This window comes from Lycium barbarum, chromosome 10 (assembly GCF_019175385.1).
Source record: "Lycium barbarum isolate Lr01 chromosome 10, ASM1917538v2, whole genome shotgun sequence".
In the NCBI taxonomy this organism is placed as follows: Eukaryota; Viridiplantae; Streptophyta; class Magnoliopsida; order Solanales; family Solanaceae; genus Lycium; species Lycium barbarum.
Genome location: NC_083346.1, coordinates 114011928 through 114034443, shown reverse-complemented (window position 1 = coordinate 114034443; position 22516 = coordinate 114011928). Strand labels below are relative to the sequence as shown.

Genomic DNA, 22516 nt, shown 5'->3' with positions numbered 1-22516 from the left:
CAGGTGAAGATGATGAGCTAATGGTGGAGCTCACATGGTGTTGGATGAAGGCTGAAAGTTCAGGTGTTGGAAGAGAAGTATGGTGGGCTACTGCTATCAAAAGAGTAGGCAGTCCCAAAAAAAAAAAAACCAAAATTCCTTTAGTAAAAGCTGCTCTCTATATTTTGATGATGCTCCTCTAGATTTTTGCGGCTGAATATGATATGTAGGTTTCTAGGTTTTTTAGGTGTGAGTGTTATGGAAGTGACCGCTGAGTATTAGGTCCCCCTCTTTTCTAGAGTTCTGTCCAATTTATAATATGTACGGTTTGAAAAATAATGAAAAGGTTTTTTGGGTTTATAGGCTTTGGAATGGTGCAGATGGATTTTTATAATGTAAACCGAATTTTTGTTTTTTCTTTTGTTGTTATTTTATAAAGGGTGCATGTGCTGAATTATGGGGTCCACAAGAACAAAATTTCCCTCCGATGTCCCTATTATTTTTTTTCATTTTTCTTTTTTCTACGGGTCCCACACCCAACAATATATCCCAAAATAACGTGACCCTTTATATATGGAACAAAATCACGGGGACCACCTAAAACAAAATTCCCCTTATATGTTGCCTTCTTCTTTTCTTTCTCTCATTTTTTCTTTTAATTGTGTGGGCCCCATCCCCTAACAGTAATATTTCAAAAAAACGTGACCCTTTCTCATTTTGATAAGATTTGTTATGAAACTTTGTCATTTTGTGGTGAGATGGTGTAATCCTATTTGCTCATTTTTATTTTTTATTTTAAAAGTGTAAAAACAAAAAATATTTAATAACTATTTCTAGATAACTAAAAAAAAATACTCTTAAAATAAATAACTGGCTAAGCAAAATTAAAACCTATAAAGAATTTTTTTTTTCTTTCTTTAAAAAACAAAATTTATACTCTAAAAATAGCAAATATTTTTGTTCTTTTTGATTTTCGCAAATAAGCCTACTAAATAAAAATAGAATGAAACTAACACGTCAAAATTTAAATTAAAAGAAATATTTAAAAATTATAAGGTGAAACACACGGGGAGGGTCAAAATTACGTGTCTACAGCACCGATCTCGGTAACAGCTGTCACCAGATTTCTTTTCTTTATTTAGAATTGTACTAGGGTTGGGACACCTCTACTATATAAAGAGGAGGCTCCCATCCATTATGCGGGGTTGGCAACAAAAACACAAAAGAATTCATATCAGGAATAATAAGAGTCCTTTGAAATCACTCCCATCTGTTCTTAAGTTTATTATTCACCGTATAAGTGTTCAACAGAAGTATCTACCTCGGTCTCTATACCCGAGGCTAGACATACTTGGTAGTCGGTCAGATTACTGCTTCTTCGTTTACTTATTGCCTTATTTCACTATTTAATCCGTAATTGAATTTAGCCATATATTTTTGGCTTCACGCATAAATTTAATTGTTCTCCGTTTTAAGGTTAAACAGTTTGGCGCCCACCGTGGGGCCCTAGATAGTAGTGGCGATTCAATACAACATTCTGGTTACACTCGATATTCTTCACTTGTTCTTTAAGGTTTGATTTCAGGTGTACCAGAATGTCAGGTTCCCATTCTGTCAACTTCCAAGTGGAACCAAGCCATCACGAGCACGACGACGGGGACGTACCAAACAACAACGCACCCCCCCGTTAATCCTGCTCAAGTCGGATCATCGGTGGGTAACATACCGGCCGGCGAGAATAATGGAGTCATACTGCAACAACTCCAAAACTAGTTAGACATGGCTATGGCACAGTTGCAGGCCCAGCAAGAGATCATAGCACAACTGCAAAACTGGGATCAGGCACCCGATATTGCCCCATCAGAACAGACCCAGGATACGAAGGAAAGACGCGTTCCGCTGGGTAACGAGAACAACCCCGGGCAAAGCAGCAAATTGATAAGAATGCTCGAGGAATTGACTAAACGAGTCGAGTCCGATGAAAAGAAGAAAGAGGCGAACAACAAGAAGGTGGAGAACTACAACTCGAGGGTCAATTAGATTCCGGGGGCTCCACCAGTATTGAAGGGACCGGATTCAAAAAAAAATTCTTCAAATACCATTTCCGCCAAGTGCGGCACCGATGAAAATCCCTAAGAGATTTCGCATGCCCGATATCCCGAAGTACAATAGGACAACAGACCCAAATGAGCATGTGACTGCGTATACGTGAGCTATTAAGGGCAATGATCTCGCCGATGACGAAAGGGAATCAGTGCTACTTAAGAAATTTGGGGGAGACTCTGTCAAAGGGGGCTATGATTTGGTATCATAACTTGCCCGATCACTCGATTGATTCATTTGCCATGCTCGCTGATGCTTTCGTTAAGGCCCATGTCGGGGCCATCAAGGTCGAAACTCGAAAATCGAACTTGTTCAACGTTAAGCAACGAGATGACGAGACCCTCCGCGAGTTTGTGGCTCGATTTCAAATGGAGCGCATAGACTTACCTCCAGTGACTCACGATTGGGCCATTCAGGCTTTCACCCAGGGGCTCAATTTGAGGAGCTCGATCACATCTATGGAGCTAAAACAAAATCTGATAGAATACTCGGCGATCGCCTGGGCTGCTTTAGTATCATGGCATTTCGGTAAACGGAGTGATCGCTCGAGGAGAGTGGTAGATCGAGATTCCAGATCATCATATGACAGGTACCAGCCTTACCCACTCGATCGAAGGGGGAACGGGCGCAACAGTGAATCAGGCAAGAATGATAGGAGGACCGATCGAAGGAATGATCGAGGCCAAAATAGCCGTGGTTTGATAAACAGAAATGCTGTCGATAGAGCCCCGGGAAACAGAGAAACTCCAAGGTTATCCGAATACAACTTTTGCGTCGATGTAGCAACTATAGCGGCAGCCGTTATCCGAAACAAAGAAACAAGACATCCGAGGCCAATCCAATCTGATCCAGAGAAGTGGGATAAAAGTCTTATTTGTGAGTATCATCATACTCACGGCCATCGAACCGAGGATTGTCGACAGCTGAGAGAGGAGGTCTCCCATCTGTTCAATTTGGGACATCTTCGAGAATTCCTAAGTGAACGAGCAAAAACCCATTTTAAAAACCTGGACTCCAACAAGCAGGATCGGCCGGAAGAGCCTCAGCAAGTGATACACATGATCATGGGAGGAAATGACGTCCCCATTGGGCCGGTTCTAAAACGCATAAAAATTTCCATAACAATGGAAAAGTGCATCTGGATCGATGACCCCGATGGCCCCATCACATTCAATGGCGAGGACATGGAAGGCATCGCCCAGCCGCATAATGACGCACTGGTAATATATGTCCTTGCCAATAAGTTTAGAATTAAACGTGTGCTAATTGATCCAGGTAGCTCGGCTAATATCATCCGATGGAGATTCATGGAACAACTGGGACTATTAGATCAGATCGTGTCAGCAGTACGGGTCCTCAATGGATTCAACATGGCATGCAAAACGACGAAGGGTGAGATCACTTTACCGATCAGTATGGCAGGAACTACGTAGCAGACCAAATTTTATGCGATTGAGGGAGACATGGGATACAATGCATTGCTGGGCAGACCGTGGATTCACCTCGTAAGAGCGGTTCCTTCGACTATGCATCAGGTATTGAAATTTCCGACTCCAGAAGGTATCAAAACCGTACGTGGTGAACAGCAGGCCGCAAAAGAAATGTTCGCGGTTGAAGAATCTGTTAAGACTATAAAGGCGCCAAATCGGAAAGAAGGGAAGAATGCTAAATAGTAATCACAGATCTCGATCCCGGAATCTTCGGAAGATCGGAACGGAGACACACCAGACGAGGAGTTAAAATTTGGGGTTCCGAGAACATTCGTGGTGCCCGATGATTTTGATGCCACTAAGTCCACAATCGAAGAACTCGAGCAAGTCATACTGTTCGTCCATCTACCTGAAAAGAAGGTATACCTGGGCACGGGGTTAACGCCCGAGCTCAGGATTTTTTTTATTGAATTCTTTAAAAATAACTCAGATTGCTTTGCTTGATCCCATTTAGACATGACAGGTATTCCACCAAACGTGACGACACACAAGTTGAGCCTAGATCCAAGTTTCCCTCCGGTCAAACAAAAGCGGAGGCCACAACCCGATGTAAAACATGCATTCGTCAAGGACGAGGTAACCAAGCTTCTTAATATAGGATCCATTCGTGAGGTAAAATACGCAGATTGGTTAGCTAACGTTGTGGTAGTTCCTAAAAAGGGAAATAAGTTCAGAATGTGCGTAGATTATAAAGATTTAAATAAAGCCTGCCCGAAGGATTCATTTCCTTTGCCCATAATCGATTGCATGATCGACTCTACTACGGGTCACGATACGCTGAGTTTCCTCGATGCCTACTCCGGGTACAACCAAATACAAATGGACCCGGAGGATCGAGAAAAAACCTCATTTATAACTAGGTCTGACACATATTGTTATAATGTAATGCCCTTCGGCTTAAAAAATGTCGGAGCCACCTATCGGCTTATATAGATGACATGGTCGCTAAGTCCCTGCGAGCAGAGGACCACTTGAAATATTTGCAGGAAACTTTCTGCATATTAAGAAAGTACAACATGAAGTTGAACTTGGAAAAATGTGCCTTCGAAGTCGGATTGGGTAAGTTTCTCGGATTCATGGTATCAAATCGGGGGATCGAAATCAACCCGGATAAGATAAAGGCGATTGAAGATATCACCGTGATCAACGACATTAAAGGGGTACAAAGATTTACAGGACGAATAACTGCCCTAAGTCGATTCATCTCCAGATCCTCAGACAAAAGTCATCAATTTTTCTCGTTGCTAAAGAAAACGACTGACTTTGCATGGACCCCCGAATGTCAGATGGCCTTAGCAGAACTCAAAAGGTACTTATCAAGCCCACCTCTACTCCACACGCCAAAAGCGAACGAGCAGTTGTATCTATACTTGGCGGTGTCCGAGATAGCGGTGAGCGGTGTCCTGGTTCGAGAGGAGAAAGGTACACAATACCCGATTTACTATGTAAGTAGAATCCTCGGTGACGCTGAAACCAGGTATCCACATTTGGAAAACTCGCTTTGGCTTTATTGAGTGCATCTAGAAAATTAAAACCTTACTTTCAGTGTCATCCCGTATGCGTCGTAACATCGTTTAGTAGAATTCTCGGTGACGCTAAAACCAGGTATCCACATTTGGAAAAACTCGCTTTGGCTTTATTGAGTGCATCTAGGAAATTAAAACCTTACTTTCAGTGTCATCCCGTATGCGTCGTAACATCGTACCCCCTAAGGAATGTGATCAGTCGTGAAATTACGCGATATTCGACGCTAATTCCTTAAGCTTTTGTGACTCCTTAAGCACTTTTGTTGTTACTTTTTGTGTTTTTATGTTGTTTTGTAGGAAAAGATGCCCGGAGAGCATAAAAGAGCAAAATGGATCAAAATGGAACAAAATAGAGCAAAACAAGCCAAGTAGCTGAAATGAGTGATCGGAAGATACCAAGTGAAAAGAAAGTCAAAAAGAGGTCAAACTGGACATTTTTGCAAAACTGTCAAAACTGGACAGTTTTGCAAAAACGGGACAGATTTGCAAAACTGTCAAAAGTGGACAGTTTTGCAAAAACGGGCAGAATTGCAAAAACAGAAATATAGGGGCAGATTTTGACAATCTTTTGGACTTGGAAAAATAGAGGGCAGCTACAAAAGAGAGATTTGGGGCATATCATTTTGATCTTTTGCCATTTTGCAAGCTTGGAGGCTAGGGTTCATCTACACCACACTTTGGGGTTGAAGATTTGAAGATTTGGTTGAGCATTTCTTAAACCTTTAATTCATTTCTTCAATCTCTTGTTTTGTATTGTATATCTAAGTGTGTAGTATTTCATTTCAATACTTGAATCTTGTTTATGAAAATATTCTTGATTAAAGTTTGGATTGAATCTCTTGTTATGCTTATGTATTGAATGATTTTTATTTCTAATGAAGTGGGTTTATTGTTTTTCTATTAACTCTTCATGCTTAAATATCTCCTAATGGTTGCAAACATTATTTGTGCCTAAGCACTTTTACTTTGCTTGAGAAAGAAAGTGAAAGTTAGGAAAAGAGTTTGATAGCAAGGATTTGGGTCATTAAACCCATCTAATAACTTGAGCTAGAGATAGGATAGTTAACTTGAGGTTGAATTGATTGTGTTTAACATCACACTCTAAGGCTTGAGAAAGCTTAGAGTGAAATTCATTGATTTGGTTGAGAAACTTTCAATGAGATTTTAGAAATCATTATCTATTAACATAGACCCGCTCTTAGTTGTAATATCATAAAATATATTGGATCGTTACTTGAGTGTAATTTCCTTTGTATCCATGCTTGTGGCCATTGATCAATTTACTTGCTTTCTAGGTTAGTTTATATATTTTCGCATTAGTCATAAATTTCTCAAAAACCCAAAATATCATTTATCGTTTGGCAGAGCTTAGTTAGTAAAAATTCCTTACTTTCTTAATCGCCTAGCACATTGTTCCCTGTGGGATCGACCCCGACTCATAGTTGGGTAAATATATTGCATACGACCGTGCCCATTCTAATTAATAGGGTGGATTTGGACGTTATCAAAAATGGCGCCGTTGCCGGGGAACAATTTGGCGTATTTAGGTTAGTTTGGGATTTAAGCTAACTTGCTTTGGTTCAAACTTTCATTGCTTTATTAAAAAAAAAAAAAAAAAACAATGGCATCATATAATGAAAATTGGTCGGATGGTAGTTATGCATACTTTGATGACCCTTGTCTTTATTGTGGAGGACCACACTCATGGCAAAATTGTTTGAATTCTCCCGGGGGCGGATTGTGCGCACAATCCCAAACCTATGAGTGGAGTATATGTGATAGGTGTGGTGGTCAAAATGGTCATTGGGATAATTGTGATTATTTGTCCTTCCCTTCCCCGAACCCCCACTATGACTATTCTAGTTTTGATTTTGATGATAGTAGGGATATGGAAATGGAAGAAGCCTCAAATGCTCAAAATGAGAAGATAATGCTCATGTTGGAGACCATCCTTGAAAAAGTTGAAAAACAGGACTTAGCGGTTAAGGACTTGAGGCAACCACTTGATGACTTGAGGCAAGCAATTAATTGCAATCACAAAGCTATTCACATCTTGGAGAATCAAATGAAATCATTGGTTCATACTCATAATGCTCAACAACTTGAGGGTGTTGAAAGTAGGCAAGAAAGTGGCCAAAACATGAATGTCTCCAAGGGTGGATTTTTACAAGCTTTGAATGACTCTCACAATGAAGAAAATCTTGACAAAATGGAAATTTTGAGCCAAGATTGGCTAATGAATCAAGCTCAACAACTTGAAGCCTATGGAAATCACCGTGAAGGCATTTCATGGATGATGGAAGAATTTCTAAAAGTACATGTTGAGCAAAGTCAAGAATTGGAGCTACTTGAAATTGATATCCGGAAATTGGAGGCCGAATTGAATGCAAAGATTGAAGCATGTAATGCTCAATATCAAAGGGCCATGGATTATAATTTTGAGTTGGTTTCCAAGGTAGAAGAGGTCAAGATTGATTTTGATGAGCTAATGGCGAATTGCCAACCTACCAACCCAAAAATAGTGAATGATGCCGAAGTTGAAGAAATGATACTAGAGTTGCATAAAAGAGTTCATAAAATGGTTTTTGAAGACTCTAGTTCATTTTTGGGTGAGGATGTCAAAATTCATGCAAATTTGGAATTTGAGCGCGTTGGACCTCATTCCAACCATTTTTCAACATTATGCTTGGTTAGTGAAATGGAAGTTGAACTAACCGAGCCTATGGAGAATTTTGGAGATGAAGATCAAAGCGTTTTCATTTTGAAGTTTGCTATGCCAAGAAAACAAAATGACATGCCTCACTTACGGGCCAAGAAGTGCAAAATGCGACACTCGAGAGTTGGCCTCCTCGTTTTTCTGCCACCGCCCCATGAGCGTCATCATGATCTTGATTCAAAGTTGGGGCGCAAATTCATATCTTCCAAATGGAAGGAAAAGTGGTAAAGGTAACCGTCGTGCCGCGACGTTAAATCAAGCGCTTGGTGGGAGGTAACCCATCGTTTTAAAAGTTTTTAATCGTTTTTGAAATTTTATTTTTTAGAATAGTTTAGTTTATGGTTTTTGACTAATCTGCAAAGTTTCAGAACTTTTGGAGTTATTTTGAGCATATCGGATACCCGGACAGCCCCCAAAACCAGTAAAAGCTGTAAAAAAATATTTTCTGGTGTCACAACATGCGATTCGCATGTCATACATGCGAATCGCATGTTGCGTCGCATGTGGTGACAGACACTAAAAAAAAAAAAAAAAAAAAAAAAAAACTTTTTTTTCTGGTGACATCACATGCGACTCGCATGTCATACATGCGAATCGCATGTGGGGTCGCATGTCATGCCAGTAAAAAAAAAAAAAAAAAAAAAAAAAAAAAATTTTTTTTTTTTTCTTCCTTTTCTATTTTTATGTTTTGTTTCGATTATGTGCAGCGAGGACACTGCAATGTTTATAGTTGGGGGTGGCACGTAGTAGCGCATTATATTTTGAAACTTGCTCAAAATTTTTTTTTTAAAATTTTGTTCTTTTGACATGTTGTGGATTAGTCACTCTTATTATATTATTTTCTTTCTTAGCTTCTTTCATTAGTCTTGTAAGTTTAGGTGTAGGTTCTCCTTTGAGGAAAAATGTGAAAACTCTTGGCTTGTTTGGTACTAATAGAGTTAGTCTCTTGCATGTGAAATTGAAATGTGAATACCTCTCCAAATTGTTGTGAAAGTTAAAAAGCAAGGTGCATAGGAAAGAATGATCTTTGTGACGACTTTTTGGCTCATTTTGTGACTCTTTACCTACTAGTGTGTTGACTTTGGATTATGAGATATTGCACTGGTTGTTCTTGCTTGGAAAGTGAAATTGATCCATCTTGACTAGTTCATATGCCATGTGTGTGAGTGTTTGTTGAATAAATTTTGTGTTTACTTTTATCATCTAGAACTTGCCCGGTTAGTCGTTCAATGCTAATTTTGATTATGTTGGTTGGAGAGATGACCTTGGGCTATCTTTGTGAAAAAACCTCTTTAGCCTTTCTAGCCTACCATTGCATAAATAATATCACTAGTAACCCCATTTGAGCTTATGACCTTTTCTTTGATTGCCACATTACAAGCCTTTACCATGTTTGATGAAAAGTCTCTCTTTTGAACCTTTCCCTCCTTGAACATGAAATTGTGAATTTGAGGCCAAAAGCCTAAGTTGGGGGTGTTAGTGTTGCTTGAGAGCGGTGAAGGTTGGTGTTGTGAAAAAGTCAAAAGAAAGGAAGAAAATTTGAAAAATACAAAAAGGTTGCAAACTTTTTGTGCAAAAAAAAAAAAAAAAAAAAAAAAAAAATGCAGGTGACACCACCTGCGACTCGCAGGTCAGACCTGCGATTCGCATGTGTCGTCGCAGGTGGTGCCAGCAAAAAAAAAAAAAAAAAAAAAAAAAAAAAATCTTCCTTTTCTATTTTTATGTTTTGTTTTGATTATGTGCAGCGAGGACACTGCAACATTTATAGTTGGGGGTGGCATGTGCTAGCACATTATATTTTGGAACTTTATAAAGGAAGTTGGAATAATTGGGGAAACTAGTATGCAAAGGAAGGAGTGTTGTTTTGAAATGAAGAGGAAAGTGGACGAAAGGTTTTGTGTAGTGTTCAAGGAGGGCGTAGTCACTTGTATCCCAAATACTTATCCTACCCTTCCCTAAGCCTACATTACAAGCTTAAAAAGTCCCTATGTGATCTCCAACTAAATGTTCTTGAGTTAGTGATGATTGAAAATAAGGGCAAGCTTATGGTGTGATATTTGTTAGCACTAGAATTCTTTGTGAGTGTGAGTGACTTTGTGTATTTGTCCCTTGTGTTGTTGTTGTGAATACAGTGATTTTGGGACTTTCTTTCTTGTGAGGGCATATGGATTACGATAGATTGGTGATGTTGAAAAATCCAAAGTTGAGTCAACTGAGCATATCTAGTAAGCTAGTAGTTTTGAGTCACTTATTGAAACTTGAGTGTTGTTGCTTGATAGTTTTATATCTTTATTGCATTCTTGAAATTGTATTTTGAAATGAGGGAGTTATTTGGTTGAAGCTTCACATGCTTGTAGTCTAATTGTTGGTACCAACCAAAGTCATGTTTTTGTGCTTAAAGTAGTTCCTCATTGAGATTTTTGTTTTAGTTTGCTTGAGGACAAGCAAAGACTTTAAGTTGGGGGTGTTGATCAGTCGTGAAATTACGCGATATTCGACGCTAATTCCTTAAGCTTTTGTGACTCCTTAAGCACTTTTGTTGTTACTTTTTGTGTTTTTATGTTGTTTTGTAGGAAAAGATGCCCGGAGAGCATAAAAGAGCAAAATGGATCAAAATGGAACAAAATAGAGCAAAACAAGCCAAGTAGCTGAAATGAGTGATCGGAAGATACCAAGTGAAAAGAAAGTCAAAAAGAGGTCAAACTGGACATTTTTGCAAAACTGTCAAAACTGGACAGTTTTGCAAAAACGGGACAGATTTGCAAAACTGTCAAAAGTGGACAGTTTTGCAAAAACGGGCAGAATTGCAAAAACAGAAATATAGGGGCAGATTTTGACAATTTTTTGGACTTGGAAAAATAGAGGGCAGCTACAAAAGAGAGATTTGGGGCATATCATTTTGATCTTTTGCCATTTTGCAAGCTTGGAGGCTAGGGTTCATCTACACCACACTTTGGGGTTGAAGATTTGAAGATTTGGTTGAGCATTTCTTAAACCTTTAATTCATTTCTTCAATCTCTTGTTTTGTATTGTATATCTAAGTGTGTAGTATTTCATTTCAATACTTGAATCTTGTTTATGAAAATATTCTTGATTAAAGTTTGGATTGAATCTCTTGTTATGCTTATGTATTGAATGATTTTTATTTCTAATGAAGTGGGTTTATTGTTTTTCTATTAACTCTTCATGCTTAAATATCTCCTAATGGTTGCAAACATTATTTGTGCCTAAGCACTTTTACTTTGCTTGAGAAAGAAAGTGAAAGTTAGGAAAAGAGTTTGATAGCAAGGATTTGGGTCATTAAACCCATCTAATAACTTGAGCTAGAGATAGGATAGTTAACTTGAGGTTGAATTGATTGTGTTTAACATCACACTCTAAGGCTTGAGAAAGCTTAGAGTGAAATTCATTGATTTGGTTGAGAAACTTTCAATGAGATTTTAGAAATCATTATCTATTAACATAGACCCGCTCTTAGTTGTAATATCATAAAATATATTGGATCGTTACTTGAGTGTAATTTCCTTTGTATCCATGCTTGTGGCCATTGATCAATTTACTTGCTTTCTAGGTTAGTTTATATATTTTCGCATTAGTCATAAATTTCTCAAAAACCCAAAATATCATTTATCGTTTGGCAGAGCTTAGTTAGTAAAAATTCCTTACTTTCTTAATCGCCTAGCACATTGTTCCCTGTGGGATCGACCCCGACTCATAGTTGGGTAAATATATTGCATACGACCGTGTACACTTTCTCTTTGAGGAGTGTATTTGGACGTTATCAGAATGTCATGCATAAACCCAAACTCTCAGGCCGACTGGAAAAGTGGGATATGGAGATTAGCGGGTATGATATTGAATACAAACCCCGAACTGCGATCAAGTCCCAAATACTGGCGGATTTTATGGCTGATTTTGCACCGACCATGATTCCCGAGGTCGATAAGGAAATGCTTCTTACCTCGAGGACTAGTACGGGAGTCTGGACTCTTTACACAGACGGTGCTTCTAATGTAAAAGGGTCCGGGTTAGGGATCATTCTTTAACCTCCCTCGAGTGACGTCATAAGACAATCTATTAGATCGGCTGATTTGATTAACAATGAAGTCGAATATGAGGCTATGATTGCAGGTTTAGAATTAGCTAAAAGCTTGGGAGCTGACATTATTGAGGCCAAATGCGATTCTCTTCTGGTAGTCAACCAAACAAATGGAACCTTCGAAATCAAGGATGATCGAATGCGGAGATATCAGGAAAAATTACAGGTTATCTTTCACCGGTTCAAGGAGTGGACGTTGGAACATGTACCCCGAGATCAGAATAATGAGGAGGATGCCCTGACAAATCTGGGATCCTCGGTAGAATCGGATGGGTTCAATTCCGGAGCTATGGTGTAGTTGACAAAATCTGTTATAGAGACCGGCCACTCCGAGATAAACTCGACCAGCCTCACTTGGGATTAGAGGAACAAGTACATAGACTATCTCCAAACAGGAAAGCTTACATCCGATGCCAAGGAATCAAGGGCCTTCCGAACCAAAGCAGCTAGGTTTTGTTTGGTCGATGACCAGTTATACCGAAGGTCATTCCATGGCCCCTTAGCGAGATGCCTAGGACCAGGGGAAACCGACTACGTTCTGAGGGAAATTCACGAGGGGACTTGTGAAAACCATTCGGGAGCTGATTCATTGATCCGCAAGCTGATCAGAGCAGGATACTACTGGAACGAGATGGAGGAAGATGCCAAAACCTTCATTCGAAAATGTAACGAATGCCAAAGGCACGCCCCGTCAATACACCAACCCGGGGAAGAGCTCCATCTGATACTCTCCCCATGGTCATTCATGAAATGGGGCATGGATATAGTGGGGCCTTTGCCATGGGCACTAGGTAAGACGCAATTTATTTTACTTATGACTGATTATTTCTCTAAATGGGTCGAAGCACAGGCATTCGAGAAAGTCAGGGAAAAAGAGGTTATTAATTTCATTTACGACCATATAATCTATCGATTTGAGGTAACCGCGGAGATCGCGTGTGATAACAGTAAGCAGTTCATAGGTAGCAAGGCCAGCAAGTTTTTTGAAGAATACAAAATCAAGAAAATCTTATCCATCCCGTATCACCCGAGCGCGAATGTCCAGGCCGAGTCTACCAATAAAACTATACTGCAGAATTTAAAAAAAATACTGGCCGGCTCTAAACACCGATGGAATGAGGTTCTATTCGAGGTTTTATGGGCCTACCGCACAACGGTAAGATCGAGAACCGGGGAGACTCCGTTTTCCCTTGTATATGGAGCCGAGGCCCTGATACCCGTTGAGGTTGGTGAGCCAAGCTTAAGACACCGATATGCCACTGAGGAGTCGAACCATGAAGCAATGTCTGTCAATCTGAATCTCGTGGACGATAGGAGAGAAACTGCTCATATCCGGATAGCCGCACAAAAACAAAGGATGCAAAGATATTATAACCGGAGGACCAATCTCAGGCATTTTCAGATTGGGTACTTAGTACTGAGGAAGGTCACACTTCATACCAAAAACCCTCATGAAGGGAAATTAGCCCCGAATTGGGAAGGACCGTACCGAGTCACTGGAATAACCGGGAAAGGTTCCTATCAGCTCGAGAACGAAGGCGGACAGCAGCTGAAACACAACTCGAATGTAGCACACCTAAAACGATATTACTGTTAAAGGTACGAATAACTTTTCTTTTGTTTTTCTTCTCTTTCGATATAACCACACAGGGATACAATCCGAGGGACACCAGAGCAGCACAATGGAAAACGGAAAGTCATAGATTTAGGACTGAAAGCACGTGCTGCACTCTTTTTCCCTTCGACCGTTTTGTCCCGAAGAGGGTTTTCAGCAAGGTTTTTAATGAAGCAGCGCTGAACAGCGTGCTACACGAATAGAGCATACCGACCAACACTACTAAAAAAACAGCGTTTAGTGACGGACGTATTCCGTCGCTAATCAACATATATCTGTTGCTAAACATGTGTTGCGACGGATTAGCGACGGAATGGCGTCTGTTACGATTTTGCGCGTTGCTAACCTATTAGCGACGGAAAATTGAAATCCGTAGCAAACTTAGCGACAGAGTAGCGACGTATGAGATCCGTTGCACATTATAGCAACGGATTATTTTTGTTGCTATTGTTATAAATTCCGTGACTAATTTCATATTTCATTTCGTCGTTTTAGTAAATTAGCGACGAAAACCATTGTCGCTAATCCGTCGCAAAATATTGAATTATTTGTGCCTGCATTTAGCGACAATAGAATATTTGTCCCTCTAGCAACGACCAAAATATGTCGCAAATCTGTCACAAATATTTTTCTTTTGTTTTTTTTTAAATACACCTGTTGAAACATACTAAATACAAATTAATAAATACCCTTAAAAATAACTGACATTCACATAAAATAATATTTATAAAAAAAAGTTCAAAATAGATAGCGAAATCCCAATCGTTAAGTCCAAAACACCGACAACACCAAGCTATCAACTACCAAAAGAACCCACACATCCATCAAGTATTGTTAGTGCATAAGTTTGTTCTTTCCAACAAAAAGCGGATAACATAAAAAACTAATGCATGGGTGAAGGACTACGATCACCATCAGAATCTAAAGGATCAACATCGTCATCGTTGGCAGTAGTAGGAGGAGGCACTATGGGTGTCACAACTGATGGTTTGTCGACAGGAGTATTTGGATGATGTGATGGTGAAGAAATCACTCTGCGTGCCTTCTCAATAAATAAAGGAAGCAAGCGATCAGTCAGTGTAGGAATCAATCGCATCACTAACTCCTCCATATTTTCTGTAGGTGCTGATTGAGAAGTTGAAGGTGCTGCTGATGCTGAAGCATTAAAGGAAAAATTGACGCAAAGATTCGGCCCATAATAACTTTGTGCTTGAGATCCAAGACCATATATTCTTCTCTTCCTTGTTCCCCCAACAGCTTCGTAATATGCTTCACATTGATCAATATCAGACTGAGACTGTGATTTTTCCCGTAATATTTCTTGATATCTTTCCTGTAATAATTAGTGAAATTAAAACATCAAGAATACTAACCATACAATTTTACCAAATAAAAAGAGAAATGAATTCCAAAGATAAGAGAGCAGATATTTATCCATTTTTCGTTGGTGTACAAGTAATACAGACTAACAGGCACAAGGTTGCATAAATGCAGCACTTGTTGCTGATGCGAGTCAGCAGGGGAACGATGAACATCAATTAACTGCACAATTATGCTAAACACAGTCTTTATGCTCATCAGTTCATCAGTCTTAACAACATCCTAAGCCAAATTTCTATTCATTTATATCCAGGATTTCTTTCACAAGTTAAGCAAAGGATCATGCTTCATGGTTCACATGCTTCAGGTAAGAAAAAGAAGTCAAATCTTGCAAAATAGCAAAAGGAGCATGCTAAGAAGCTGGTAGCCATCAATGAGCTCAAGAAAAAGAGAGAAGAAATGAAAATTCAATTGGCAAATAAGGAATTTTCAGAGGAAAAGGAAGAGACTTTCAGAAAATTGACTGAGAAGTATCAAAGTGAAGTTGAGTTCAGTCATTTTTCAGAACTACCAAGTACTGGAAGAAGGCTTATCAACATGGATAAGTTTCATATTCCCAACCTTAGCCATATTCCCAACCAAGTACTGCTATTGTATGGTTTTTAATGGGCAGTATTAGCTATGCTCATTCCTATTGAAAACTTGCAATATCTGGCTAAGTTTGACACATATAGTAATACAAAACTACATAGCATTACAACTACTGAGAGGAACAAGAAGAACTTACATATTGAGCTGGTTTGATGACACTGGTTTGTGGTTAACAGCAAACAAATGCATGGAAGCAAACCAAGTTCATATAGTGATAGGTGCTGGGCAATGATTCATAGCATAGAATTTGTTTATTGTTGTGCTTTTATTTTGACAGTGTTACTTGTACAGCTGATTGGTTTCGTTTGATATATAATAATAACCACTAAGCAACTTAGTCGTATATTTGACTGCAGAACACCAGACTATCTAACAGGATTCATAATGTATGCTTCACATATTAATATAGGATCCTACATAGCTTTACAAACATATCACGACCATCATACCAGTCTTTATGCTAAACACAGTCTTTAGTTATCATTAACCACACCTTTACGAGACGTCGGCAAAACACTGCTGTTTACAGCAGTTAGGTAAAAGATTCTCCATTAATTCTGAAATTCTGAAATTAGTTTACCACACCTTTACGAGTCATTAGTTTAATTCTGAAATTATAAAATTTTGAACTTACATGGACAGCTCGGGCACGCTCATCAACAAAAGATTCTCCATCATGATCATGTGTATGGACATGCAAATGTACCTCACCTGGTGTTGGATCTCGACCCTTTGTAACAGCCTATGCAAAAGTTACTCATTTCAGAAAATTACACCAAAAACAATAGCAGTATAACCAGCAATAGAAAAATCTAAATAATTCAAGAAAAACAACAACATAGTAATCAAGAAAATAGCAATATATATACCTAGGTAAACCAGAATCAAGAACTACAAAAAGCACCTTGAAAAACCAATTTTCAAGTAGTATTTTTCAAGTAGTAAATATAAAAAATTTAAGAGTGTATGAAAAGAAATATATATACTTACAAGTCTCTTGCGATGCTCCCCAATGCAGATAGAGCCACCCGTGTGAGTCCCGGCAGCAACTTCTTTCCCTCCACAACGATTCTTTGCATTTATCTCCGACTTTTCGACACACTTAGGATCCGCCCAAAGTTGCAACCAGCGTTCCCACACATTATCAGACACATAATCCGGCTTAATCCTTTTTTGTTTAATTTTGCTAATGAAATTCCTATACTTTGTTGCTGCCTTAGTATTCCAATGTTTTTTTATTACACTCTCAGGAATCGAAGAGTCCCAATGGTATGTCTTCTGAAAACAGTTTATAAACTAATATTATTAGTATCCTAACTATAAAAGCTAATACACTTATAAAACGAATTATGATGAAAGTTATACCTTGAATTCCCCAAAATAAAAATTTCTAGTATCTTCTGAGACACCTTTCCAATTGATTCCATTGGGATCAAGTTGATTTTTGAAAGATGCGGATATGATATTAGAGCATTCTTTAGAAGGTTCCAACCTGCATAAATTTGAAAATATTATTTCAAGTCCTACCACAAATTATATATAAAAAAAAATACATGCATGGACTAACCCTGCAGGAGTAAGAGTAACAAGTGTAAGTGTCCGCTGCCTACGACGACTACTGGACTCTTCTTCACTGACAGTGTTGCTCTGGTTTGATGTACCCTCATCTACTGGGCCGCTCAGATCAGGTGTAATGGGAGATAATTCAGGGATGGTTGGGTTACTACCGTGATCTGACGCTTGAACCGGTGGCGTACCTAAAGTTTGAACATGGTTTATAGAATCTGGCCCACCTATGGAACTCGTACCACCTTGTTGAGGACTACCTCGACCTTTTTCTCGAGCGATATCTACAAAAAAATATGGACGTGAGGAAATTAAAGCAACCATCAGTAAAGAGGTTTTTATACAAGCTGTTTGCAAGTCTACAAATATGACTAATCATGATTTACAAAATCTGCAGCTTGTTACACAAGCAAACCTACAATTTATAGTTTCTATTATGAGAGGCAGTAATAAACAGACCTGAGGCTTGAACCGGTGGCGTACGTAAAGTTTGAACTTGGTTTATAGGATCTGGCCCACCTATGAAACTCGTACCACCTTGTTGAGGACTAATTGTGGTGGGAATGGGAATGGTAGGCATGTTTGCACGACCAGTAGAATCACACCTTAATGAGGACTTTCCTACACGACCTCCGCTACCTCGACCTCTGCCTCGAGCCATATCTACAAAAAAAATGTGGACATGGTTAAATCCAAAGCATGACTGTCAAAATATCCAAAGCCGGATGTCACAGTCATGACAGTTTAGCATGCTTTGTGTGTTTTACAAAATTTAAACAACGAATAAGGATGTTTCAAACAGTCATGATGAAACAGTCATCCTTAAATAAATCCGGACAGTCATGATGCTACCCACTCAAACAAGTCACTTGCATTGAGATCAATCTTCAAACAAACAGACAAACACACACACACACTATATATACCTATTATGCACACATTCAGCAAACAACGGCAAAAATTTTAAATAGCCAAATAACAACACTAAGTTGCAGTTTTAAATCACAATCTATAGAGATCAACTTCTGTGGCAGCAGTAGCACAGTTACGAGAAAGCCTAATTTCTGTACCAACTTCAACAAAGACAGCAACATAGATCCAGCAACAACTTAACAAAACTGTAGCAAAAAACTAACACCAGCTTACAAGACTAGCAAAAAATGTTGCAAACTTGAGCACCAGCTTATAAAACCAGCAAACAACAGCAAAATTTCAGCACTAGCAATACACCAGAATAACACCATAAACTCATTGAAAAATATCATAAGAGCACCAAAATATAAGTGCACTAGCAAGTGAACATAAAAAATAACACTCAAAACAGTAACAAAATATCCAAATAACAACACTCAGGGGGAATATAGTTGCAAAAGGACCAGGGGTATTAAGAGAGGCAACAGCTCCTGACATGCTGATGCCTATCAGATATGCATCACATGAGCAACTTGATCAGCTTTGGTTTGGATGCTATGGGTGCACAAGGGCCTTTTTTACAGGATGTTGGGGTGATTTAATAAGGAGACATAAGGCTGGTGAGGTGGAGAGAAAGGGACTGTGCTGGTGGTGTATGTGGTTTGCTTGTACAGAAAAAAAAAGGGGTGAAGAAAAGGCTGGAAACAGACTGCTGGTGTGACAAACTTTACACATCACTAGGAATTGCATTAGAAAGCTGGTTTGGAGCAAGGAAAGTCAACAAAGAGCACATGAAGGACATCAAGCAGCAGCATGGGTATTATATGCAACAGTGGTGAAAAATGAGAACACACATACTTTGCTTCTTTGGTGTAGAAATGCAGAGAAGCTTGGAGGTGTTTTGCAGATAACTTGGACACAGAAGGGTGCTGAGTATACAACTCAAGGTGGCCAGGAAAGAAAATGGCATGATGTTAAAAAAAATAAAAAAAAAATCTGGTGTTTCTTGCAACATGCTACTGGTATGATTCAACATGGAGACACAAGGGTGGTGAGGTGGAGAGAGTAATGGAAAAATGCACCCTGGTAATAAAAATCACAAAGGTTTGCTGGATCAAACTAGAATTTGGCAAGGTTAAACTCAACACTGATGGCAGTGCATTTGGGAATCCTGGACCTACTGGTGCTGGTGAGATTATAATGGCTTATGCCATACCTTTGGGGATTAGGACCAACAATAATGCAGAAATTGAAGCATATATTAGAGGTCTTGAATGGTACCTAGACCCTCAGGTCATTTTAGAGAGGCAAATACCACTGCAGATGCATCCATTGCATAGCCTGGTTTTGCTGGAAAGAAGAAAAAAAATATGCACATAAGGCTGGAGATTTCTGCTAAACTCTATACTGGTGCTGATTCATGTGGAGAAAGTCACAAAAGTGACCTGGGCCAAACCTGATCTGGGAAGGGTAAAACTAAACACTGATGGCAGTGCTTTAGGTAATCCTAGAAAATTGGTGCTGAGGGCATACTAACAGATCATGAAGGGAGCATCATTGTTGTTTTCCCTTGGAGAAGGAAACAATAATTTGTTGTAATGAGAGACTGCTGTAGTTTGCTGCAATGTCAGCCTGCATTTGCAGTGACTGCTGTAGCTTTGCAGCAATGCCTGCAATTGACATCAGAATTCATGGAGAAATTCACCAGAAGTTGTGGCTTAACCTGATTAACATGATTTGGTGCATGTTGCATCTGATTTGTTATTTGACTGCTGGTGTGATGGCAAGGAGATTGCAGGGATTCCTTGGCATAACTCATGAAACTTAATTATGAAACAAGGAGATTGCAGGTTTGACTCAAAAGAACAAATCACAAGAACAAAATTTACTGCTGGTGTGAATCAGGAATCAGGAAAAAAAAAAGGGGAGGCTGCAATAAAATGTGCAGCAACTGCAAGGAATCAATGCAGAGCTGGGAGATACAACTTGCTGCATATCCTTAGCTGCATACTAAGAGACCATGAAGGGAGTATCATTGCTCTAATGCAACTATAAGAATCAGCTATGGAGAGATGCAACTGCTGCTACTGGATTTGGTTTGGGACTATGTTTATGCAAAGAAGGCTGATGTTTGGTGCTGGATTGGAAAGAATACATTATCATCATGTTCAAATCCTTTTGGAGGAGAATATGGTGATATATTTTTTCACTAACATTTTTTCTTTTTTGCAGGGCTAAGGTCTGTATGGACATTCAATTTCTTCTGTAAAGTAGGAAATGATGTGGTACAGGCTGGAGCAGTCTCTCTTTCCATTGATCCTACATCTATAAGAAGGGATATGGGAAGTGATGTTATGATAGCACAAGGGGAAACAAAGACTGCAAGCAGATTTCTTTCAACAAATAAGTCATAGGGGCACAAATTGTTAACTCAGGGCAAGCTTGAAAGGAACAAATGTCACATTCTCAAAGGCTACAGATGTGCAGTTCTCTTGAAGAACTGCAGTCCTGGTTTACTAATCTTGTTAAGCAAGTTTAAGACTAGTAGCAGCAGATGCAGATTTGCTACTACAGGTCACATAGCAATTTGATACATTGATGAGAATCTAGACTGTTACAGCTTCTAAGAAGATATTAACACCACAACAGAATCATGACAACAGAATCACATGGTATGGCACACATGATGAGTTAACAGTTTGCAGAATTTCAGAAAATGCAGAATACATGACAACACAAGCAGTAGTTTTCATCAAATTCAATTTTGGCCATACTTGCTCATCAGTTGTAGAAAAAATGTAGCAGTTCTTTGTCATCAACAACTACTATTTATCATTTTATACAAATCAATAGTCAAGTTACTGTACAGAGAGAGAAGAGATAAATAAACTTAAGTGAGAAGAACTTCAATACAGGCAACAATACCTCAACAACAACAGCTAAAATGCAGAACCTTCAATGAGTAGCACGTCAATGAATTCTGACCAGCTGTCCACTACGGATCTGTAATATAAATAACATCAGGAGGATTCTATCAAAGGTTGAACTAAAACTATAATGGCATTTATCAAACAACATAGTCGCATAGTACACTACAAGATTCAGTAAGTAATGATGAAAGTGGTAAAATAGGTTAAAGAAAACAATAAAGAAAAACTGTGGTGCAAATCAAAACACTCAACCATCCATCAGAAAATTTTTACACCCAAATCTTAAGCAAAATACAATAAAGATACAACAACACATGTTACTAAGCATTAGTCACTATCTGTTCCTTCTTCGAACTCTTCCTCATCCTTCGTAGTTTCCTCTGTTTCATACTCTTCTTCAGTTTCATACTCTTCTTCAGTTTCAAACTCTTCTTCTGTAGATTCATTTTGGATTTCATGATGCTCTGGCAATAACCTATCATCGATGGGTTCATCCATTACAATTGCATTCCCGTTTGGATGATATAAGAGTATATTTTCATCAATCGAAACATTCATATCTATCTCGTGGACTTCAACTTCTTCAACTTGGAATGGAACATTCAAATCTGGAGATGTCACCATTACTTCCTCATCGGCTAATTCAACAACATTCCGAGGTTTGACTTTTAACACAGCGACCCAATCATCCTTATCCTTTTTCTTGCTAGGATACGACACATAACACACTTGAGTTGCTTGCATCGCAAGAATAAAAGGTTCATATTTTTTATATCGGCGACGATGATTAACATCAACCAATTTGTACTGATTATGCTTTTTAACACCAACATCCATAGTTGGATCAAACCATTCACAGTTGAATAACACAGTTTGCTTTAAAGGATCTTCACGAAATTCCACTTGTATAATCTCTTTTATCCGTCCATAGTAATCACCAAAATTTGGATCCGAGATACAAACTCCACTGTTCATTGTTGATCTTGCGCTACCATGACTGTCTGTGTGAAATTTGTATCCATTAGTAAAATACACAGAATGACATGTAGCGCCTATTAGTGGTCCATGAGCAAGACTACGCAAGAATTTATTCTCAATATGGTTGCAGCGGACCTATTTGGAAAAATGTAAGACTTAGTTAAATTTTGAGAATTTAATAACATATTGTATAAAAATTAATGATTGTTGAAACTTACATATTCCTTGAACCATATAGAGAAATATGCTTCAAGGCTCTCATCTATTTGACCTTGAGATAGATTCGGGAATTCTCCTTGCAGACGTTGCACGTACATACTTCATTGCAACAAATTAAGTTCAATAGAAAGTCATGATATATATGGAGACATTTATAATAATAATTGAGTTTAACATTCAAATGCTACCTCACAAACGGTTCAACCTCTTTAAAATTTAGTAAAATGTAAGTTTGGGCAGCCTTGATTTCTTCAAGGGATAAATTCCACTTTTTTGCTTCTCCCCATAGTCGACCGGGATGGGTGAATATTGATAAATTTCCTTCAAGATCTTCTACAGCACCACCATCATCATTACGGTCCACATCGTGATTACGTGTCATGACATGAGGTTCAAAATAATGAGAAAACAA

General features: G+C 38.8%; 2 protein-coding genes across 2 annotated transcripts; one reads left to right on the top strand and one right to left on the bottom strand.

Moving 5' to 3' along the window:
• The first annotated feature begins 2216 nt into the window (after window positions 1-2216).
• LOC132613344 (uncharacterized) lies at window positions 2217-3515 on the top strand. Its single transcript, XM_060327361.1, has one exon. The coding sequence runs from the start codon at window positions 2217-2219 to the stop codon at window positions 3513-3515; it is 1299 nt and encodes a 432-aa protein (XP_060183344.1).
• A 10896-nt stretch (window positions 3516-14411) lies between these two features.
• On the bottom strand, window positions 14412-17726 carry LOC132613343 (uncharacterized). Its single transcript, XM_060327360.1, has 6 exons — window positions 17525-17726; window positions 17067-17349; window positions 16865-16991; window positions 16490-16777; window positions 16134-16241; window positions 14412-14861 (listed from the first exon to the last, which is right to left on the bottom strand). The coding sequence occupies exons 1-6, from the start codon at window positions 17724-17726 to the stop codon at window positions 14412-14414; spliced, it is 1458 nt and encodes a 485-aa protein (XP_060183343.1).
• Window positions 17727-22516: the final 4790 nt, after the last annotated feature.